General features: G+C 43.0%; 1 protein-coding gene across 1 annotated transcript in view; it reads left to right on the forward strand.

The window, feature by feature from the left end:
* The first annotated feature begins 164 nt into the window (after positions 1-164).
* The window catches only part of PXN (paxillin), a 100,287-nt gene continuing 75,531 nt past the window's right edge, over positions 165-24,920 (forward strand). The window contains exon 1 of the mRNA XM_029619614.1: positions 165-338. Coding sequence (XP_029475474.1) covers positions 326-338 — 13 coding nt within the window. The 5' untranslated portion in view covers positions 165-325. The remainder of the gene's footprint in view (positions 339-24,920) is intronic.

A 24,920-nucleotide genomic window follows, 5' to 3' on the forward strand; every position in this document is an offset into this window, starting at 1 on the left:
GGCTTGTTGCGTGTTTGGATTTGGTATGTCAGGGACCCTCTTACGCCGTTCAGGTCATTCCTCTGTTAAAGACGACAGCGCTGTATGTTCGGCCATTTACCAGCAGGCGGCACTCTACTCCCGCCGGCACAGCGGCAGAGAGCTGGCCGGAACGCGCACGTAGGAGGATGAGCGTTGAGAGTGGCGTGGGCGCGCGCACGTTCTTTGTTGCAGGGGAGCGCGCGGCCCGTTCACGGTACAGCGGCCGAAAAGTTCGGGTCTGAGTAACGGCTCCCGGAGAAAAGACCCGGCCCGGCTCGGACCGGTCCGGCCGAGACCCAGCAGCATGGATGACCTGGGTGAGTGCGCGTAAGGACCCGGGAGAGCAGCCCGACCACGTCCCTTCCCTTCCCGCCAACTCCCGAGCGGAGCAAGTTCCAGGCAACTCCCGAGAAGTCCCGGGCCGGGGAGGGGGAGGAAGTGCTCGCGCGCGTCCTTCTGCGTGAGCTTGTACATGTTAGTGCATGTGTGTATCTGTATGAATCTGTAAATGTGAGTATGAGCCTGTACATGTATGCGTGTATATGTCGCTGCGTCTCTACATGCCTGTGTGTCTGTACATGTAAGTGCATGCTTCTGTTTGTATGAATCTGGGCATGTGAGTGTGAGCCTGTACATGTATGGGTGTATATGTCGCAGCGTTTCTACATGTCTGTGTGCCTGTATTGCAAGTGCTTGTGTCTGAATCTACATGCGTGTTTGTATGTATGAGCTTTATATGTATGTGTCGTGTATATATATATCTTTGTGTCTGTGTGCCTGTACATGTATATGTGTGTATGTTTGAGCCTTGGAGGGAGGGGTAGAGGCTTATTCTTGGGGCTGGCTGTGACTGGGATTTGTTTGTTTTGGGCTCCAAGAGTTCTGAAGTTTGTGGGATTGGAAAGGTTTTAGAGTATAAAATTATATAAAAGTATAAAATTTAGCCCAGAGAAGTATTTGAACATTGTGTTTGTCTTTTTTTTTTTTTGTAACCTGCTACTTAATATTTATATAGCTCTACTTTACTGCTATCAGTTTGGATTGGGGGTACCGCTACTCTCATTTCCACTCTCATTTCCAGGCGCAGAGCTGTCCAGGCTTCCTCTTGGCTTGGAGCCCTGGAAAGGAGTGCCTCAGCTCGTTTCCACCCTTGGAACAAGCTTTGTTCCTGGCAACCCCTATGTTGCATAAGAAAGGTGATGGAGGAGTAATTTCCTGCACTTTTCCAGTCCTTCCCTTCTTGACTGATATGCATGAGAATGCTGTAGGTATTTGTGTAGCCTGAGGGTGTGTCTCTACATTTTCCTCATGCTGGTTCTTGAATGCTATTTCTTAGGACTTGGTCTACACAAAATGGACCAAGGTTTGGTGCTTAAGGTTTGGACTTTGTTGTCAGATTAAGACTGGAAATGCACAGGGCTGCCAGGTTCTGTGTCTGTCTCTTTGCTGGATTTATCTCTGAGAGAATGCAGGCTCGCTCATTGGTCACGGCTGGCTTTGAGGGAGAATGGTTTTGCATCCTTGACTTCTGGCCTATTTATTTTAATTATTTTTCTTTATGTATAACCTTGGTAAGGCTTCCTGTGTTTGAGTTGGATTAAAAGTGAAGTGAGATGCTGCACTTCTTAGGGCCTGATTGACTTAAGCTCTTTTCTCATAGAGAAAAGCCTTAGTTAGTTAGGACCCTAGTGATTTATTCTCTTAAACGTTGAGGTACAGACAAACTGTTTCTTGTGTGCTCAGCCTTTTCTAAATTCCACTAATCTCTCTTTTCCTTCTTTTTACACCTACGTGACATTCTACTCAATTCAAAATAATTTACTTGTAATGGGAGTTGGTGTAAGAGGAAAATCCTCTTTATTCTAACAGTATGCTAACAAAATACATTATACAGCAATTCTCTAAATCACAGCTTCAGAACATAAGAAGTGGCCCATCAAGCCCAGCATTCTGTTTCTGACAGTGACCAGTCTGGGTCGTAAGAACTTGGCGGACCCCCCAACAGTTGATCTATTTTTTATATTTCAGTCCCAGGGTTAAGCACCAGCTTTCCCATGTCTACCTAGCTAATAATTATAAAATCATGAATGTGGTGGAAGAGGTAAATAGGGAATGGTTATTTACCTTTTCAACAACACTAGGACTAGGGGACACAACTGGCAGATTTAAAACAAATCATAGGAAGTATTTTTTCACTCAGTGCAAAATCAAACTATATAATTTGTTGCCGGGGGATGTGGTCAAGGCAACATAGCAGGGTTCAAAAGATGATTAGACAAGTTCCTGAAGGAAAAGTCCATAACCAGATTTCAATTACATCCCTTGTCAGTTGTCTCATTTCCAAGCTATAGATCACTAATCTGTTTAGCCTTTCTCTATAAGGGAGCTTTTCTGTCCACGTTATCATGTTTGTCACCCTTCTCTGTACCTTTTCTATGTCTGCTATCTCTTATTTGAGATGAGGCAACCAGAACTGCACACAATACTTGAGGTACAGTTGCACCATGGATCTACACAAAGATGTTATGATAGTCTTAGAGGTAGATCTTAAATAAGTACGCGCAACCGGCGTGAACAAAAGTACGTCGGATTTTATAAGATACGCACATAGCCACGTGTATCTTATAAAATCCGGGGTTGGTGTGCGCAAGGCTGCGCAAAATCGGCAGCCTACACGCGCTGAGCCACGCAACCTGCCTCCATTCCCTCCGAGGCCGCTCCGAAATTGGAGCGGCCTCGGAGGGAACTTTCCTTTGCATCCCCCCACCTTCCCCTCCCTTCCCCTATCTACCCCACCCCCCAGCCCTACCTAAATCCCCCCTACCTAACTTGCACGCGTCGCCTCGGCATCTCCCGGCATTGGCTGCAGTGCCAGGGGACTCGGGACCACCCTCCCGGCTCGCCCCCGAACCGTCACCATGCCCCCGGACTGACCCCCGGACACGCCCCTCCCACCCCTTTTACGAAGCCCCGGGACTTACGCTCGTCCCGGGGCTTTGCGAGTGCCGGCAGCCTATGCAAAATAGGCTGCCGGCGTGCGAGTGCCCTGCGTGCGTAAATCCGGCAGGATTTACGCACGCAGGGCTTTTAAAATCTAGCCCTTAGTTTTGGTCTCTATTCCTTTCCAAATAGTTCCTTATATTCTATTTGCCTTTTTGACTGCTGCCGCACAATGAACCAAAGATTTCAAGGTATTATCCTTTTGTTGGGTGGAATCCAGCATTGTGAACCTGTAGTTGGGATTATTTTTCCCTATGTACATTACTTTTAATTTGTCCATATTAAATTGCATCTGATTGTAAATATTACTACTGTTATCATAAGGCCTGGGGGTAACTGCACGGAGAGGCCGATACTATCATAGGAAGCTTGCTGGGTAGACTGGATGGTCCATCTGCTCCTTTTCTGCTATCATTACTATGTTACTATATTATTTAAAAGCCTAGTCTCATAAAGTCCTTCTGCATTTCCTCACAATCCACTGCTGTTTTAATGACTTAAAACAATTTTATATCATCTTCACAACTGGTTACTTTGCTTGTTGCTCCTTTCTCCAGATCATTTATGAATATGCTAAATAGCACAGGCCCCAATACAGACTCCTGGGGCACTCCACTATTGATTTTTCTCCAGTTGGAAAACTGAGCATTTAGTCCTACCCTCTATTTCTTATCTTTTAGCCAATTACCAATCCATGCTAGGACATTGCCTCCAGTCCCATGACCTCCTAATTTCCTGAGGAGTCTCACATGATGGACTTTATTAAATGCGTTATGAAAATTCACACTATGTCAATTGTGTCATCTTTTTCTGCATGTTTACTTCCCTTTGCAAAACCCATGTTGACTCTCCCCCATTAAACTATATCTATCTATTTATTTACACATATTCATATTCCACAGTTCAAAGTGGATTACAATTACTGTTGTTAAATTATTAATAATACAAATTAAGATAAAAACAAACCATTAAATAAAACACACAAAAAAATAAAATCGGAAAAATGCTTTATTAAAATAATGTTTTTATTTTTTTCCTGAACACCTTAATGTCTGCTTCCCCTTGCAAATCCAAAAGTAAAGCATTCCATAATACTGGTCCCATATGGCAAAAGGCCCTTGCATGCATGGTCTGCATCCTGTAATTGTGAATTGGAGGCACAACCAATAAATAGGTACCCACAGAATGAAGAAGTCGGGTTGGGTAATATACTCGTAATGAATTATGTATTACACATCGATGCTCTCCATGTAATAATTTATGAATAATAACCAACAATTTGAACTGAGAGCACCAATGCAGCTTCTGTAATGCTGGAGAAAGATGCTCATAAGATTTATGTGATCAGTAATTTTGTTTTTAAGAATAGTTTCAGTCATTTTGCCCAGCACTGACATCGGCTCACTGGTCTGTGGTTTCCTGGATCACCCCTGGAACCCTTTTCAAAAACTGGCATCACATTGGCTGTTTGAAAACTTTTGGCTTTATTCCTTAGAAACACTCCATAAAGCCAGCTGACGTTTAGTAACTAATCAGAGTTGTTCCTTGTTCATGGTAACCTAGTAAATGTTAGTAGATAAAGGTCATTAGACCTGATGCTTCTCTCAGCTGTGAGTGTTTCCATGCTGTTACCTGCAGGATACTGCCTCTTCTCCGTAGCTGGAAGGTATTACCAAGGGCCCACGGTAAGAAGGGGTGTGGTAAAACTCTGCTTTGAAATGCAGTACAGCATTATTAACCTGCACTGGAAAAAAATAACTCCCTATGCAATAAGCTAAAGGTTTGCCAATGTATTGAGAGTTGCAAACCCAATTAAAATGTGTACTCAGCCTTTTGCATAGGCTGAGGGCACATTGTAACTCGGGAGGGAGAAGATCTGGTGCTGTAGGAAAAGAAAGAATGGGGCAGAAAAAGCCAGAGGTGTGCTGGCTTTCCTCGTGTTTTCTTAATGCTGGGCACTTAACTCCTAGACCTAGTCAGAGGTGGAGTAAGGTTTCCAGGGCTAGTGTCAAAAGCTGGAGTTCTGTCGCTGGAATCTATGCGCTGAAAACATTTTTATACACACAAAAATAGAAATTCAAGGACAAGAGGTCATGATGTGAATTTTGGGGAAGGTATATTCAGAGGAAATACGAGGAGATAATTTCTTTACTGAGAAGATGGTGAATGCCCAGAATAGCCACCAGCAGCAACAGTAATAACCAAAAACACGACGGAATGTAAACACAGTTGGGACTGATACAGAGGGCAGTGGTAAATAAAATAGGACTTGTTATGGAACCCTACATGTTCAATCACACTGGGGAGAAGAGAGAGTTGATTTGCCCAGAATGACTTTAGCCCTATGCGAAGCTTTCAAAAAGAAGAAGCAAGACTAAGCAGCATGAAACATCAGCGATAGTTTGGAGGGTGGGCAGTTTTCTAGCAGGGTCTTCAGGCATCTGACCTGAGGGCCGATGTAATAACCTGTGTTCGGCAGAGCACGCGATTTACTGCTGGTGCAGCAAGGAGTTCTGCATATAGGTTAGCATCTTCTCATGCACATTCCAACTTAATGCTGGCATTGGCTATTGCTCCTCAGTACAGAAAGGTGGCATGACATATTCAGAGCTAGTATTAGTCTGTAGGCAGAAGCTGGAGTTCTGTGCCGGGACCTATAGTCGGGATTCATGCTTTGTGCATAAAATATGATTTTATATGGATAAAGTACTATGGTTCCCTTTAGGCCACTTCACTTTTGTAATGGGAAATGCCACCTTTGACTTTCCTGAAGCCCAGTAAATGTTTGTTTCTCTTATATCCTTTTTTCCCCTTCTCTCATTGTCCTTAAGCTTGTCTGTGTTTGTGCTGCATACCCTGTGCTATTTTAGTATCCTTTCTCTTAACTGCCTCTATCTCTCACCATGCACCCCCATGCATCAATTCCCCCTTCTTGCTTTTCCACCGCAGTTAATCCACCCTCCTCCCAGCCAATTCTTCCCTAATCCTCAGCCTCCCAATCTATCCCCTATCCCAAGCTAATTCCCCTTCCCTAGCCAATCCTTCCTCTCCACTAGTCTGATTCCACCCTCTTCCCAGATGACAAGGAGGTTAGCAAGAGAAGGGTAGCAGTGGTGCCTCAGGCCACATCCTCCTCTGTTGTCAAGAACCAGATTCGCTGTTTGAACCATGAAAGACACCACAGAGCTATGCAATTAAAGCATGGCTCCAGCTAGCAAAAAACCCACCACTCTCCCTTTCCTACTGGCAGCCAGCTGAGGAATTAGCAGCACCTGAAGTGGAGAGGGGAGCAAGGAAATCTGCAGGAGAGAGGGGGCTGCCTCTGCTCATGCTCAGCTGCCTGTTCCTAGTTGTCTATGATTTCACTGGAACTGGGCAATTCTGCACCAAGGGCCAGATTCTGCAGCCCTTATCGAGGCGCACAGGAAACCAGGGACACTGTTTGCAAGGCAAAGCTTCACCAGAATAAAAAAAAAGAAGGCAACTTTGCCCTTTGGTTTATAGTGAAACATACACATTAAGCATTGTGTTTATTTCTGGAGCTCATACCTTTGTAAAGATTATCATAGAATAGGAGATTGGTATCTGTGGCGTGTTTGAGAGACGAGTTCAGCATTGGAGGGGTGTGTGAGTATGAAAAAGGAGAGAGGTGATTCAAGGGGGAGGGGATCGGTGCTTGTGTGTGTGTATGAGAGAGAGAGGGGTAGGAATATGTAGAAAATAGGGACACCAAGCTGACACTGGACCCTCCCCACTTGCATCTGCTGCTGCCAATATCCCTTTGATGGTGCCAGAATAGGAGCAGCTCTGGCACCATCAGAGGGATATTGAACTGGCGGTGTATTTAGATTTTGGATTGAATTACTCATCTTTTCAAAACCATGTTCAAGGCGAGTTACAGCTCTCTGTTACAATAGGTAAGTCCTAGCCTCAAAGGGCTTACAATCTAAATTGGTACTTGGAGCAATGGAGGGAGCCCATGGTCATATGGAGAGTCAGTTGGAGAAGCAGAATTTGAATTCTTGCTTCCCTGGTTCTCAGCCACTGCTCTTACCACTGGGTCACTCGCTGGTGGACGGGTAGCATTGACCAAGTCCCAGGTGGGCAGGAGAGTGCAGGAAAGGAGTAGCAAACTGACATCAGGCCCTTCCCACTGGCCTTTGCTGCCTCCAATCTCCAATTTATGGTGCCGGGAGCTGGAGTGGCTCTTCACTCTGCCAAACCCCCCCCTCCATCCTGCTCTTTCACTATCCTATCCTCCTCCTCCTTTTCCATGCTCTTTCGTTTCTTTCTCCATCCTTCCTCCCCATTCCTTCAACCTTTCTTCTCCCACTCTCCTTTCCTCTTCCATTCCTCACTCTATTAGTCTTTTGCTTTCCATTCCTTTCTGCTCCCTCCTTCTCCCTTCCCTATTCTTCCTCCCTTTTACCTATCTCTCTTTTCTCCCATCCTCCCTTTTGCTTTCTCTTCCCCTTGCCATCTCCTCCATCTGCTACTCTTCCCCACTCCTCCATCACCTTCTTTCTCCTCCCCCATATCTCTCCTCTATGGCCCCCCCATCCCTATGCTGATCCCACTTTCTTCCTTTCGTACCTTCTGCAGGGAACCGTGGGCTGTATTTGTGCACCTGCACATACTGAGAGCTTTACCAGCTGCTTTATTACTCTGACTGGCAACCTTTAGCTTGTCCAGGATGATTACACCAAGCTTCCTTTGCTGTCTGGCAGTTTCCAGTATTTGTGACTAATGAATTTCAGTGCCTTAAATACAGTATTTTACACATTTTTTTTGCACTGAAACATATTTTCCAAACTTGTGACCCTTTTGATTTCTCATTTTCCACCCCCGTCTAGTGTGCTTATCCTATTGCATATTTTTGTCATCTGTAAACAGGCAGACACATCGTTCTCTCAAGTCTCCAAGCCTTAGCACCAAGCCCTGGGATAGCCCACTGGTTACTTTACCTTCATCAGAGTGGACTTCAGTAGCCACTAGTGAGTTCTGTTGCTTAACCAAATCCTAGCCCAGTCAACAGCTTTCTGTTTACTCCCACATTGGTTTGTTTGCTTACAGTATTAAAAGCTTTACTGAAGCCCAGACAGGTAACAACCACCGAAATTCCCTGATTTTTGTCACCTTATTAAAGAACTGTCAGGGTTGTTTGACAGTTTCTTCCTTTTTAGCATCAGTTCAGTAGAACAGAGAGGCTCATGACTTGTGCTTGTTCTATAACTTTAGCATGGCTAGACCTAGCTGTACTAAGCTTTGGGTGGAATTAGGTGCTTGTGAGGGCAGAGACATTGGACTTTTCTTCTTTTGAGAGTTGATGAGTGATTTGTGGGGATGTCAGAGGAGGGCAGAGGCTCTCTTGCTGTAGGAAATGCTTAGGGTCTTTATCACATTTTCCTCTGGTTTGAAACAATGTTCTCTTGTGTTCTATAATGTAATCCACTTGTTTCAAGGAGCTGTACTGTCTTTTTCTTTAGCATTGTTTTCATAGTTTTGCCCAGTACTGAAATTAGATTGATTGGAGCTGTAGTGGTCTTTTGCCTCCTTGCCCCCACTTGTGTGGAGTGGGACTACATCTGTTCTCCTTTAGTCTCTCGGAACCTCAGCTGTCTCCAAGGACAAATTGAGCAGATTGCAAGGCGGGCAGTCGGCATGTGTTTGAGCTCTTCCACTATTCTGGGGTTTCATGTCCTTTCTCCTTTATAAATGGATATGTGAACATTTCATAATCCATCACCTCCCCCTTCTTCTGTGTATACTGATCAAAATAACTTCTTTAAGATTTCTGCCGGTCCTCCTCATTATCCTCACTTTCTCCTGGATGTATTTTAATTGTTCCCACTTAGATTTTGCAACATTTTTTTATATCTGTTTTTATCTCATCTTTTATTGGAAGGGCAGTTTTCTCCTCTGCCTTTTTACTCCTACTGCTTATCACTTCTGAGGTGCTACTTGATGTACGCAGCTCCGTGAAAAACAAAACAAAATGTAGACAGTCCCTTCTCAGTAGAGCCAAACATACAGGACAAAATTGGGAATTTTATCTATTAAGAAAATGGTTAAAAAACAATAAGGCTGTGAGTGGGATAATCAGGGGATTAAGATTTGAAAACAGTCTTGGGGACATGACATCACCAATTGGGATGGCTGCTTAGCTGAAAGGCTCCATCAGGATATACGTTTTAAACCTAATCCTTAACTTTAATTCCCAAAAACAATTTATAGGTTAAGTCACCAGGTGGGGGGAGAGGAAGTGTAAAAATGGATGCCCTGCAAGAAAATGAGCCTACGGAAGGTCGCATTTGGCACAATGAATCAGCTGTGCTGTGGGGCCTGGCATGTGGCATCCCATTCTGAGTCAGAGGAGGAGGAAGAAGAGGTCAGCTTTTGAGCAAACAGGTGAAATCACGAGAGCAGAGTTTAAAAGCTGGTTTACAGAAATAGGCTTGAAAATGGAAGTTATTGAATCGGTGGCTTGAGCTATGGAGAGAAATGAACAAAGTGGGCATTGGTGTAGAGGAGGTGGAAGGGAAGTTAGAAGAGCGGTACAGTAATATAAGAGGTAATTGAGAAAAGATGGAAGGACTGGAAAAAGAACATTGTGAGCTATTGGAAAACTGCTTCAGGCAAAACAATCTGAGTAAGAAGTATTTCTGAAACAGCTTCATATGGAGGCTGTGAGGAGGTACATAAAAAATTATGTAAGGTGTTAATCGTAGATAAAACTTGGAGTTGCAAGAATGAATTACTTGTAATCCAACTATGAGACATGTATTAAAAGGACAATATATGACATTCATCAAATAGTCTTTATATTGGAATTATATGTTACCGGATATTTATTGGCACTTCTGTTAAGTATTAACGATTTTTTACTATATGTGCCTTTTTGTAAACCATTGTGATGGTAAATAACTTAATGACGGTATAGAAAAGATTTTAAATACAATAAATAAATAAATAAATAAATAATGAGCACTGGAGAGACCCCAAGCCCTGAGACTGAGATAAAAATTGGGAGAGTACATAGAGTTCTGGATACTGTAAGGAAGAATCTTCCAAGAAACACAATTACAGGTTTCCATGACTTCCTGGTGAATGCTAAAACTGCTGAACTGGCTAGGATGAAAGGCAATGATGCAGGAAGAGCAATGACATAAGTCACATTGGAAAGGAGGATAGACTTGAAGGCCGTTACCTATAAACTTGGATGAGAAAACATCAGGTACAGATGGCTGTATTCATTTGGTCTCCTAGCTACAAGTTATCTCTTGCGTAAAAACAGTGGAAGAAACATGCGATGATGTGGGGAAGGCAGGAATTGAAGGAGCTGAGGCCTGCGCTGTAGAATCTAAAAAGGTGGATCATTCAGCCTGGAATAAGAACTTCTACTGCTGGCAGAGGGTACCCAAGAATGGTAAGAAGGGGATGAAAGCAATTTGAAGATTGTTAGAGTTTAAAGACTAGCATGGAAATGTGAATCTGTAAGACATGATTTATTATTGGCTATCGGGCTGATATAGAACCTGGAAAGTCTGTATTTTGTCCATGATGAAGACTTTGAGACTGCTTTTGATGTGTTTTTCTTATTGTTTAGTTTAGATGTATGATTGGTTGGAGGAAGTTGGGCTTACATCCACATAGGGGCTCTTTTCCTCTTGAGAGACCCCTTGCATGGAAGTGGGGTTGACAGGGATATATCATGGGGTGAGAGTTTGGTGAATTGATAGGGGAGAGGAAAGGTTGAGTAATTAGATGAGAACGGATGGAAGAGGAGAAGGAGAGGTGGCACAAGCTTTGGATACAGATAGGATTGTATTTGAAGAGGAAAATGAGTGGGTTCGTTGGCTTATAAATGCTTTTGATGATGCTGCAGTCAAATTGGATCTTTAAATATGAAAAGATTGAACATACCTATGAAAAGACATTTACTCTTTAAGGAATTATCGAGGTTAGAATTGGATATAGCTATGATACAGGAAACACATTTTAGAGTTAGAGATGAGGGATTGCTTAGGAACAAGGATTATCATCAGATCTGTGCTTCAAACAAGGAAAGAGAGAAAGCTGGCATAAGTATTTTGATTCAAAATTTGTTAAATGTAGTATTACAGGTTAGAGGAGGGAGATATATATTTTTTTAAGGGAAGATTAATAATAAAGGCATAACTATGGCTAATGTATATTGGCTAAATGTAGCTCCAGGGAATTTTTTGGAGTTGATATCCCGTGAATTGACTTCTTTTGTGGATGGTCTACAAAAACATAAGAGGGGATTTTAACTTGACTATTTCCCCTCAAGGAGTATGGAAAGGCTAAAACTATTGCAGTTTATTTCTATGTGAGAAGAGCATTTTGTATACAGCAGAGATTTTTACTTTTTTTCATACACACACCAGATATATTCTAGTATAGATTTTTTATTAATTGATAAAAGCATTTTACATGAAATATCAAAAGCAGTTATTGAAAACAATCCCTATATTGAGATACAGGGATTAGGCATTTAGCAGGGGAGAATGACAGTCTTTTAAGAGGCACAAAGCATTAGAACCAGCTTTGAAGAATATTTAAATATAAATGACATGAGAGATGTGGATCAAGGAATCTTCTGGAATTGCTGGAAGGCAGTGGTTAGAGGGAAATGTATCTTGGGGTCTGTAAAGGGGGGAGAAGGTTAAAATATGGCAAGAGAAAATTAAGCATTTGGAAAGACAGCATGAAATGACTGCTCTGAAAAAGTAAGATGAGATTTATGAGCTTGTTTTATTTATAAGATTTAATTTCCACATTTAAATGTTACTTGTTTGAAGCTCCAATTAAAATCCTGCCCGTTAAAAGAGTGAACTGTAGAAATGATCAGATATGAGTGCCTTGGTAGAATCAGGAGTTACGGAAAGAAAGGCCAAGCTCTTAGGAGATTTGAAAGGTTGCAGAAGATTTAAATGGAAACTTTCAAACTGGCACGCGGGCTCACTTTGGTGCATGTGCATCAGTCTGCGTCCAGATACGCGGCAATTGTGCATGTTATAAAATTGCCTGGCCGCGTGCACATGTGCACTCAATTTTAACTGTGCATGTGCCTAGGTGGATAAATCCCGATTCTACCGCATAAGCCAGGGTATTTTATAACTGGCGCACGTCCACACCATTGCCAGTTTCACCAGTTCGTACACCAGTTTGCGTAGTTAAGTTAGGTCCTGTAAACCCACCTGGTTTGATAGCCTGCAGTTCTTCCAGTTCCCCTAGACCCAAATAAATCAATGCATTGAACTTGTGTACTTTTCCTACTAATTTAAAAATACACACGCATATATTTTATGCACAAGCATTAAGTAGGACTAACTCGTGTATAACCCGATTTACGTGTGTAATCCGGTATATTTTAAATCATGCGTGGGTAATTGAATTGACCAGTTTTCCAATTTTATCAGTTCACTCAGTCCTTCTCCAGGACATCAAAACTCCCCTGGTTTTTCAGCCTGAAATCCCGCAGTTCACCCCAGACTTCCCACCCAGCCAAAAGTACACAATAAACAAAAGCTGATAATATTTTTGCAAGATACATTATTTTACACCTGCTAATATAAGTTGCCAAATATATGCACGTAAGTCTCTAAATAGCAATCTATGTGTGCGACTTGGCTCCACCCTGGAATGCAGTGTGCACACAATACGTAAAGTAGGCGCGTATTTCTGATGTTTATAAAATAGCGATTATGCGAGTGCATAACTCTTTGAAAATCCCCCCGAGCCTTAAGTATATAACATATATTTATTTATATTAATATGCTGCTAATACCAAGGCCCAAAGTGGCTTACAATAAAACATACATAATAGCTCACAACAATCAATTAAAACGGGTAAGAACAGGATAAAACATAAAAAATCGTACTGCACAGATAAAAAGAGGCTCAAAACAGTAAAACAATTATACTGCATATCTCCTTCAAATTAAAATTAACAGATTGCCTGCTTAAATAAAAAGGTTTTTAAAGCACTTTCAAATTTCTTTACATACTTCATTATCCTAGGTTCTGTGGAAGGGTATTCCATAGCGTAGGTGCCACAATAGAAAAAGTGCACTCTTTTGTTTCAGAGTATAGCTTGGTGGACAAAGGGAACATCCAGAAGTACTTTCTGGGAGGAGCGCGGTGCTCTAGGGGGGGTTTCAGTAGGGTGCAGTGTTCTAGGGAGTTTACAGTAGAGTGCAGTGTTATGGAGGATTACAGTAGAGTGCGGTGTTCTAGGGGAGTTACAGTAGAGCGCAATGTTCTAGGGAGGTTACAATGGAGCGTGGTGTTCTAGGGGCGTTTACAATAGAGCGCAATATTCTAGGGGGGTTACAAAAGAGCACAATATTTTATGGGGGTTATAGTAGAGCACATTGTTCTAGAAGGGTTACAATAGAATGCAATATTTTATTGGGCTATAGTAGAGCGCAGTGTTCTAGAAGAGTTACAATAGAACACCATCTACGAGGGGGTTACAATAGAACACAAAGTTCTGGGGGGTTTCAATAGGGCACAGTGTTCTTGGGGGGGTTACAATAGGGCCTAATGTTCTAGGGGGTTACAATGGAACACAATGTTCTGGGGGGTTACTATAGATTGCAATATTCTAGGGGAGTTACAATAGAATGCAATATTTTATGGGGTTTACAGTAGAGTAGTGTTCTAGAAGGGTTACAATAGAACTCAATGTTCTAGGGGGTATACAATAGAGTGCAGTGTTTTAGAAAGGTTACAGTAGAGCGCAATGTTCTATGGGGTTTACGACAGAGCGCAGTGTTTGGGGTTACAATAGAGCTCAAAGTTCTAGAGGTGTTACAATAGAGTGTACTGATCATTATATTTTGGACAATGGGGAAAAAATGATCCAGCCACAGCAAGAGTTGAAGATCCTGTAAGACCCTTAGTTAAAGAATGATTTTGCACAGCTTGTTTAATGTGAGGAAGAAGTGACAGGGTGATGGTAACAGCCAAGTTTCTCACCATCCAGACAAATTAGACCAGTGGAGAATATTTCTGCATTGCCAAAAGATTTGGTTTCTAATTACTGGCCATTACTGAGTCTTCCCTCTTTAGGGAAGGTGTTAGAAAAATGTGCATTAAAACAATTGGAGGAATTAATAGAATAAGAGTATCTGGGATTCTCAATAATACAGGTTTAGGAAGGCACATGGAACTGAAATATTGCTAATCTCGTTAAATACTTTGCACTGCAGAATTGATAGCAAGGCATCTGGTTTATTAGGACATCTTGATATACCAGCAGCCTCTGATACAATCAGTCATGAAATCTTACAGTAATTTCCATTCATATGGAATTGGAGGGTCGGTTCTTGCATGGTTCGCCTCATTTTTAAAAGGACCAAAACAACGGGTACAGAGACACACAAGACAATCTTTGGGATTCTGCAAGGGTCAGCTCTGGTGCCCTTGTTTAATCTTTATATTTAACCTTTGTGGAAATGGTTGGCTACTTTAGGGGTATTTTCTTTATGCAGATGACATCCAGTTTTTCATTTTATGGACTCTGGATGGTACTTTACCAACACACACAGTCTGAGATTATTTTAAGATTATTAATCACTGATTGTACCAAAACAAACTGATGCTGAATATCTCCAAAATGGTGTTATGTTGTGGCACAGTTACAGATCATTGTAAAATGGCATCAGCAAAGAGAAACAAAAAAGATAGGTACAAATAGAGCAATATAGTTGGGAGCAGGTGCTTATTAAATATCTCCCATGGTTGAGTATGAGAGGCATAAAAGTAGGTGAAATAATTATTTTACCAAACATATATTGCAATTTGGCAGGTCAGACCAAAGGTCCATGAAGCCCAGCATTCTTTTTCTAACAGTGGCCAATCCAGGCTACAAGTATCTGGCAAGTACCCAAAACCTAAGTATATCCCATGCTACTGATGCTAGTAATAGCAGTGGCTATTTTCTAAGTCAGCTTGATTAATAGCAGGTAATGGACTTCTCCTCCAAGAACTTATCCAAACTTATCCAAACCTTTTTTAAACCCAGCTACACTAACTGCACTATCCTCATCCCCTGGCAACAAATTCCAGAGTTTAATTGTGAGTTGAGTGAAAAAGAATTTTCTCAATTAGTTTTAAATGTAATAAGGAATTATTGGATGAAGATTAAAATGGAGATGGGACTATATATATTTGTGTTCAGTTTGGAAGGAACTGATGGATATGTGAGAGAAGAGGGGTTAATCACCCAATGTTTGATGGCTGCTAGATGTGAAATTGCTCCTCTCATTTGCTTCCAAATCACTTGAATGTGCTGTTCATCACTACTGGCTTGACATTCTTGACTGTCTTTCATTGCATGCCATCCTTAATCTATTCCAGTCTGATTTTCTCCTTCTGCATTCCATAGAAACAGCTTTTGCCAAAGCCTCCAATGACCTGCTTAAGGCTAAAACCAAAGGTCTTTACTTAATCCTTATCCTCCTCGACATATCTGCTGCATTTGACATTGTTGATCACTACCTACTCCTTGATACTCTGTCCTCACTTGGGTTTCTGGGTTCCGTCCTTTCTTGGTTCTCTTCTTACCTTTCCCATTGCAGTTTTAGTGTTGTCCTCTGGCAGAGTCTCCTATTCTACCATCCTACTATCAGTTGGTGAGCCTCAGGGCTCTGTCTTGGACCCTCTTCTGTTCTCTATGTTTATTAATTCCCTTGGTGCTCTGATCTCCTCCCATGGCTTTCAGTTCTATCTTTATTTATTGATTTACAAACTTTTGATATTCTGCTTTTTGCCAGGTTTGATCTCAAAAGCGGATTGCAGAAATTCAGATGTAGACAGGTATAGCATGGATCCTGATGGTTTCCAGACTTACTTATCTGCACAAATCCAATCCCAAAGCTCAGCTTGCTTGTCTGACATTGCTGCTACTGTAAACGCAGCATGGCCAAGACAGAACTCCTCATCTTTCCCCGCAAGCCTACTTCCCTTTTTCCATTTCTGTGGATAACACGGTCATCCTCACAGTCCCCTCAACCCATAACCATGGGGTCATCTTGGACTCCCAAAATGTTTGTAATATTTTTTTGTTTTTATTTCGCCTTTTGTGACATTTCAAAGCAGATTAGGTATATCCCATTATCCTCAATCTAAGTTTGTTCCTGAGGCAATATGACTTGCTCAAGGTCACAAAGAGTCAATGGGATTTGAACCTTGGCTTCTTTGGCTTGCAGCCTGCTGCTCTAACCACTAGGCTACTACTCCACTCCACTCTAACATATATCACCAAAATATGCTCCTTCCTTTCTAGACACACTACCAGATCCTTGTACACTCTCTCATCACATCTCGCTTAGATTACTGCAATCTGCTTCTCACAGGTCTCCAAGTGAACCATCTCTCTCCACTACAAAATTCAGCTGCATGACTTATCTTTCACCAATGTCACTACACACTCTTCTCAAGTCATTACATTGGCTTCCTATGCATTTCCACATATGATTCAAGCTCCTCTTACCTACAAGAGCCTTCACTTTGTGGCTCCTCACTACCCCCACTCTTAACTCCTCTTATTCCCATCCATATGAACTCCACTTATTGGACAAGTCACTCTTATCCCTGCCCTTCTCCTCTGTTGCCAACTCCCGACTCAGTGCTTTCCATCTGGCTGCACCATGCGCTTGGAATAGGACTTACTGAGCTGGTGTGTCATGCTTCCTTTCTTGCCTTTTTAAATCTAGTCTAAAAACCACCTTTATGAGGCTGCCATTAAATCTCAATCCCTGAATATCCTGCTTACAATGTTGTTAATTTTAACTGTTTTCTTAATAAATGAAATTCCCAAAGTCTCCTTTGCCTTGTATGTTTGTCTTAATTAGATTGTAAGTTGTGTTTTACTGTCTCTTACATGCTTTTGTACAGTGCTTCATACCTCATGTGCTTCATACCTCAAGTAGTGTTGTAGTAATAGGAGGATGCAGGAGGGGGCATATGCAAGCAGCTGCTGCTGAGTGCTGTGTTAGGGTGCAGGAGGGGGTGTGTGCAAGCAGCTGCTGCTGAGTGCTGTCTCACGATGAGAAGAGTGCGTGTGCAAGCCGCTATTGCTGAGTGCTGTCTCAGGATGAGAAGAGTGCTTGTGCAAGCCGCTATTGCTGAGTGCTGTCTCAGGATGCAGAAGAGGGCGTATGCAAGCAGCTGTTGCTGAGTGCTGTGTGTGGGTGCAGGAGGGGGCGTGTACAAGCAGCTTTTGCTGAATGCTATGTCAGAGTGCAGGAGCGGGCTTGTGCAAGCCGCTTTTGTTGAGTGCTGTCTCAGTGTGCAGGAGGGAACGTGTGCAAGCAGCTGTTGCTGAGTGCTGTCTCAGTGTGCAGGAGGGAACGTGTGCAAGCAGCTGTTGCTGAGTGCTGTCTCAGAGTGCAGGAGGGAACGTGTGCAAGCAGCTGTTGCTGAGTGCTGTCTCAGAGTGCAGGAGAGGACGTGTGGAAGCAGCTTTTGCTGAATGCTATGTCAGAGTGCAGGAGCGGGCTTGTGCAAGCTGCTTTTGTTGAGTGCTGTCTCAGTGTGCAGGAGGGAACGTGTGCAAGCAGCTGTTGCTGAGTGCTGTCTCAGAGTGCAGGAGAGGACGTGTGGAAGCAGCTTTTGCTGAATGCTATGTCAGAGTGCAGGAGCGGGCTTGTGCAAGCTGCTTTTGTTGAGTGCTGTCTCAGTGTGCAGGAGGGAACGTGTGCAAGCAGCTGTTGCTGAGTGCTGTGTGTGGGTGCAGGAGAGGACGTGTGGAAGCAGCTTTTGCTGAATCCTATGTCAGAATGCAGGAGCGGGCTTGTGCAAGCTGCTTTTGTTGAGTGCTATCTTAGAGTGCAGGAGGGAATGTGTGCAAGCAGCTATTGTTGAGTGCTGTGTCAGGATGCAGGAGGGGGCGTATGCAAGCCCGTCTTGCTGAGTGCTGTCTCAGGGTGCAGGAGGGGGGCATGTGCAAGCTGCTCTTGTTGAGTGCCGTTTTAGGGTGCAGGAGGGGGCATGTGCATTTCGTTCTTGCTGAGTGCTGTCTTGGGGTGCAAGAGAGTATGTGTGCAAGCTGCACTCCCTGAGTGCTATCTCACGTTGTAGGAGGGGGCTGTGTGTAAGCTGCTCCTTTTCAGTGCCATCTTGGAGTGCAGGAGGGTGTATCTGTTTCTCTTTCTGTGCTTCTCCGCTTTCAAGAAAATCTGGGATTAACATCTGGACAGATGTAGGCCTGTGCTAGTAAGTGATCCCCACTGGTGGCTTTAGTTAGTGCGTACTGAGATTGGTGGCAGGGATACCTATCCGCTTTGTGGCAAGGATCTTTGGCCTATGCAGCTCCTTTCTGCACCTGCTCTTAGGTCATTTCCCTTTGTAGAGCAGACTCACTGACACTGCTCTGCCAGTCTCAGGGGCAGCCATTGATTACTGTTATGTGTAATGGGGGCAGATGAGTGTTGTGCCCTATCTACTCCTTTTCCTGATTGCAATGCTCCACAGGATTTTCTGGGAATAAGACCATTGTTTCTTGGTCAGCCCTACTTTCTATGCTGGGGGTTACTGTACATGCTTCTTTCCCAGCTGAGACAAAGCCCGGCATATTGTAAGGGAAGAAGATTGATCGCTGCCAATGACTGCCTGTGCTGTAATAAATGTGTCCACTCATTTTAATTTCAGATTACTAGGTACATGTAGAAAGGTCCTTAAAAGAGTTTCTGAGCTTCTGTGGAGTACTTTGCAATGTTTTCTCACTTCAGAGTAATTGTTGTGCTCTAATACTGCTTTGTAGATCTCCTGAAAGCCTTTTTCTTTTTCATTTTCAGTCTCTTGGTTCTTAGTAGTGAGGCAGCAGTTTGGACACTTTACAAGCATTCAGCTCAAGCTCTGAGATCCCTCTTTTTGACATCGGGGGTCTGATGCAGGCTCTATTTTAGTGTTGTAACACTTTCTTTTAGGTAAATATAACCAGGCTGTCCATTCCTCTGTAGTTACTCATGCTGTAAAAGTTCTTGCTGGCTTACAGAGGATTGAATTACTCTGCAGGGCTGTCGCTTCATGGGAGCTCAGTCTGGCACTTTCTGCTTAGGGAGGAGGGGGTTCCACAGTGCTGTGTTGCGGACTTTGAACGTGGTTGACTGTTGGGTGTGGTGGTATTTACAATCAGCAGCGTGATTTCTTGCAACTGAGTGCTTTTTTGCTGGGCTTCATATTCTAGGTGTGCAGGCAACCTGACACTTGGGATTTTTCCAGCCCTGGTACTAGGAATTTGTTGCTGAGAATTCAGATGTCTGTTAAATGAAAGAAATATATTAAAGTCACATATTTCATTCTGCTATTTTTAAATTAGTTTTCAAGAAGATATTTGTTTTTAAAGTTTCTAGAAGCTTTCCTTACTTACAGGCCGATACAATACAGTGTGCTTCGGTGGAGTGCACTGTTAACCTGCATTTGGACGCACGTTTTGGACGCGCTAGCTTTACTCCTTATTCAGTAAGGGGGTAATAGCGCGTCGAAAATGCGCGTCCAACCCCCCCGAGACTAATAGCGCCCGCAACATGCAAATGCATGTTGATGGCCCTATTAGTCATTCCCGCACGATACAGAAAGTAAAATGTGCAGCCAAGCCGCACATTTTACTTTCAGAAATTAGCGCCTACCCAAAGGTAGGCGCTAATTTCTGCCGGCACCAGGAAAGTGCACAGAAAAGCAGTAAAAACTCCTTCGACTTAATATCATGGCACTATTAAGTCGGAGGTTCCGAAAGTTAAAAAAAAAGTTAAAAAAAAAAAATTGAAATCGGCCCGCGGCTTGTGGGTTGAAAACTGGATGCTCAATTTTGCCGGCATCCGGTTTCTGAACCCGTGGCTATCAGCGGGCTCGAGAACCGACGCTGGCAAAATTGAGCGTCGGCTGTCAAACCCACTGACAGCTGCCGCTCCTGTCCAAAAAAAGAGGCGCTAGGGACGTGCTAGTGTCCCTAGTGCCTCTTTTTACCGCCGGCCCTAATTTAAATATTTTAGTTTACTGAATCGTGCGCACAGGACACTGGCCTGGGCGCTCGCCCGCTCTCCCGCGAACTTTACTATATCGGCCTGTAAGAAACTTCCACAGTTTTATATTTCAGTTAATCAGAATGCTGAGTGTCCTCAGAGCCTTGTAACATAGGAGATAATGGCAACTGGCCCCTCCATTCTGCCCAGTTGTCTTCCTCTGTGGTTCTCTAACACTTTGGGTAGATGTCATATAGATTCCCAGACATAAAAGCTCCCTCTTCTGAGAGGAAGTGACATCATCCAACAATATGGACGCTTGATCCCAGAGCTCCTGACTCCCACCTCACTATCTGCTGCAGTCACGGTGTCAATAGCCCTCTGAGATCTGATTACACACATTCTCCTGCCAGAGGAAGATCCAGCGATGGCGTTGAACAAAAAAATGCCAGATTTAAAACATTTCTCTTTCTCCAGTAGAGAGGTAATCTGCATGGTGGGCCTGGAGGGGGAGGAGGAGCCTGAGTGCATGGTGGCAGGTGCGGCCTTCGAAAACAAGAGAGACGAGTGGGAGGATGAAAAATGACGGTCTGCCTACCCGAGCCAAGTTCCGCCGCTGGTTTGCTGAAGTGCGGCAAGATATGGTGCTACTTCACTCTGAATTCGGAGCAATGGTAGCCGAGGTGAAGGACAACGTTGCAGCTCTTGGTCACCGCATGGAGGAGGTGAAATCATGCTTGGATGAGCAGGCAACAGATCTCACTGCGCATCAGAAACAGGGGGTTGCTCTGTTATTGATCCAGGACTTGGAGGACAAACTCGAGGACCTTGAAAGCAGATCCCGCCGGGCTAATCTGTGTTTTAGAGGAGTGCAGGAGCTTCCTGAATTTGCTGATTGTTTTAAGACTTTGTCCAGCATTTGCACAACAATGCTGAAATCTGAAGAGGCTGTTGCGCATGCTACTGAGATTAAACTGGACAGAGTCCATAGAGCTCTAGGTGGTCCGAGAGGTAACTTTCCGAGGGATTATAGTGGCCTGTTTTCACAATTTTGTTATTAAGGAAAAGGTGGCCCAGATAGCTAGAAGAGTGGGACAAGTTTTGTGGTAAAGCCAAAAGGTTGAGGTGTTCCAGGACCTGTCGGCGATTACTATCAAGAAGCGAAGGGAATTTTGTGGAGTTCTTACCACCTTGTGGAAAGCAGGGATTAAATATCGCTGGCTATTTCCTTTTGGCTTGCAATTTTCTATACAGGGAAAGTCTACTAAGGTTAAGACTGTAGCAGCGGCTATGGATTTTCTGCTGGATATGGGCATTACCATGACAGAGGAGTCACAGGCTGCACTCAACAAGTTCTAACTCAAGAAGAGGGAGGATCAGACACATTGGCAGAGAGTGTCAGGCTTGGGGCGACGGTTACAGAGGCATTCGGATTGTTCCTTGTTACCTGGAATGGCGAGTGTGTAATGAGAGAACTGTTGGAACCTGTTGGAACTTTGGAACACTAACAGCTCGGTGGCAGCCTTGGAGTCCCTTTGAGTTCATAGATATGCTGGGGTTGGTGCTTGCGTAGTTGCGATGTTGCACAATTATGAGTTTTAGGAGTGGACCGAGGGTGATAGTCGCCGTGCTTGGATGAGGTTATTGCTCCGAAGGGAAGAGGTACTCCGAGTGGAGTTCTGGTATAATTGTGGTTATCAGGGATTTGATGGGCAGATTTCTGATTCTGAAAGTGTTAATTCATGGGGAATTATTCATGCTGGTTAATGTCTATGCTCCAAACATGGGCCAGGAAACCTATTTGGATTCGTTATCTACCATACTATCTGGATGAGCGTAAGGGCACATTATCATGGGTGGTGAATTCAATATGACACGTTACCTACCCCTTCTTAGACAATTCAGATGGGGGGCAATATACACTACGATTGCAGAGACAGAAGTTGAAGGAGTTGATTGATACTTGGGGATTGGTTGATGTGTGGTGACTGCGGAAGTCTACTGTGAGAGATTATACATTTTACTCTAAGCCCCATAAGTCTTGCTCTAGAATCAACTATTTTTTAATGGATAGAGGTCTAGCGGGAAAAGTTGTTAATGCAGTTATTGGTAACATAACTTGGTTCGACCACACTTCAGTATGGGTGGACCTGAGTGTGGGTAGAGAACCAATGAGATGGACTTTCTGGAGGCTTAATGAAGAACTGGTTGCAGATAAGTCCTTCATTGCCAGCCTTATAGGAGATATTGAGGATTATTTAACTCTCAATTAGACAGAGGATGTGAGTCCTTTGGTAGTTTGGGAAGGGCTAAAAGTGGTTATTAGGGGTAAGTTGATATCTAGGACCTCATATTTAAAGAAGGAGAAGGAAAAGACTAGGATGCAATTGATGCTTCAGATTGGGAAATTGGAAATTAAACATAAGAGATGTAGTGAGGGACCCACCTTCTCACTCCTTGACGTGGCAAGTCAGGAATTGAAAGCTCTGGATGTTGCTGAGTTGGCATTTAAATTAGAATGGACAAAACAGAAATTTTTTTAATTTAGTCATAAAGCAAGTAGACTGTTAGCTAGACGTCTAAAAGATCAACACTTGCTTAACCAGATTCTTAAAATTAAGAATAGAGAGGGAAATTTTATCTATGATAGCACATAAATTTCTAACAGATTTGCCCAGTTTTATCTAGAGCTTTATTCCTCGGACTCTACCATTAAAGAGGAAGAATATAGAGAATTATCTTGAGGATGTGTCACAGAATAGCACTATCATTAAACAACCATAGTAATAAAAGAAATAATAAAATGGTCTTGTTCAAAAGTTGGCATACCCTTGAATGTTTGGACTGATTGAAGATCCTTATGATAGTTAAGAAATTGCCATACTGGGTCAGACAGAGAGACTATCAAGCCAGTGGCCAATCCAGGTTACAAGTACCTGGCAATTACCCAAACATTAAATAGATTCCATGCCATTAATGCCAGTAATAGCAGTGGCTATTCCATAAATCAGTTTGATTAATAGCAGTTTATGGACCTCTCCTCCAGGAACTTATCCATACCTTTTTTAAAACCCAGCTACACTAACTGCCCTAACCATATTAACCTGTTTTATAATTTTATTCTGCTGATTATTTATTGTACGAGTATTAATTTTTTTATTGTATGTTTTAAATTATGATTAGTAGTTTATTGATTTGTCAATTTCTATTTTTTATTGTAAATTGCTTTGATTTGTAGTAAGAAAAGTGATACATCACATTTTATTAAAAATAATTATATTCCACTTACATTGAGATAACATGCTAAGCGGATTACAATAATTAAAAAACAGTAAAAAATATACATACAAGTCATATTCAAAATAAAATGACAATAAATACAAGACAATTAAAAGCAATTGAAATAATAGAAAATGAATATAAACATTAAAAAAAAATTATTATTGAGCAGCATTAAATATTAAAATTCAATCCATTTGAAAGCCTGCTAAAAAAGTATGCTTTCACTTGTTTTCTGAAAACACCAATATCTTTGGTAACACCTAGGAGATACATCAAAGGTCATTCTCTGTAGTGGGACTTGGCCTTTGGAACACCTTATTCTCATCGCTCCGTCGTGGCCCAGGCAACCCTGGTACAACTCTCAGTAGCACCTCCCCTCCTTCTGCCAGACAGAGTCCTTCTGACTCAGGACGATGGCTCCCTTCTCCATCCCTACACCTAACTGCTTGGAGGTTGAAAGGGTGGTATTGAACAACTGGCAAATACCAATGGGAATCCAGGAAGTCCTCGTGTCGTCTCGAAAACAGTCTACCAGGAAGAACTATCAGAACAAATGGACTAGGTACGGGGCATTGACCCCTATTCCCTCTCACCTCAGTTGCTCTTACAATATTTACACTCGCTTTTTCAATCAGGACTAGTGACGACGTCCCGTCGAGTCCATCTCAGCGCAGTTGCAACCTACCAACATCCACACAATGGCCTACCAGTCTCGCACGATCCCTTGGTCACACATTTCATGAGAGGACTCCTCAATTTACATCCTCCTGTGGCTAAGCCCCTGGTGCTATGGGACCTCAATGTAGTCCTGGAGCAGCTTATGCTTCCCCCTTTTGAACCTTTACAAAGCTGTCACATGAAGTACCTCACATGGAAAGTGCTTTTCCTGGTGGCAATAATCTCTGCCAGGCGAGTTAGTGAGCTACAAGGCCTAGTTCACTATTCCCCCTACTTGCAATTTCATCACAACAAAGTAATACTAAGGACGCATCCCACTTTCCTGCCAAAGGTGGTGTCTGCGTTGCACATCATTTTTTCCAAAACTGCATGCCAACAACAGAGAGAGGTTGCTCCACACACTAGACTGCAAATGTGCACTGGCTTACTACAAGCATTGGACGCAATCAGACAAGAGTGTCATAGTTATTTGTGTCTTTCAACCGGAATGCTTCGGGCCATCTAGTGGCCAAATGGACTTTATGTAACTGGATATCACATTGCATACTTTTCTGCTATTCCTTACGATTAGATGCCCTCGTAGGGACTCCAAAGGCCCACCAAGTGAGGGAGTTAGCTGCATCAATAGCCCATATTCAAGATGTTCCATTACTGGAATTTGCAAAGTTGCCACTTGGTCTTCCTTGCATACCTTCACATCGCACTACTGCCTGGACCAACAGGCTTCTTCAGATGCAGCCCGAGACAGGGCAGTTCTCCACTCCTTTGTCAAGCTTTGAGGGCTGTCCACACCATTGTACTGCAGAAACCAAACTTGCCTGCCCATCACTGACCCTAATATCAGACTGCAACTCTCTATATATCCTTAGCTGGGGATTCCCAGAAAGCATGGCTAATTCAGCCTGCTTATTGACGGGAAAAAAGCAAGTTTGCTTTATCCCAGGA

The sequence above is a fragment of the Rhinatrema bivittatum genome, chromosome 11 (assembly GCF_901001135.1).
Source record: "Rhinatrema bivittatum chromosome 11, aRhiBiv1.1, whole genome shotgun sequence".
Classification (NCBI taxonomy): domain Eukaryota; kingdom Metazoa; phylum Chordata; class Amphibia; order Gymnophiona; family Rhinatrematidae; genus Rhinatrema; species Rhinatrema bivittatum.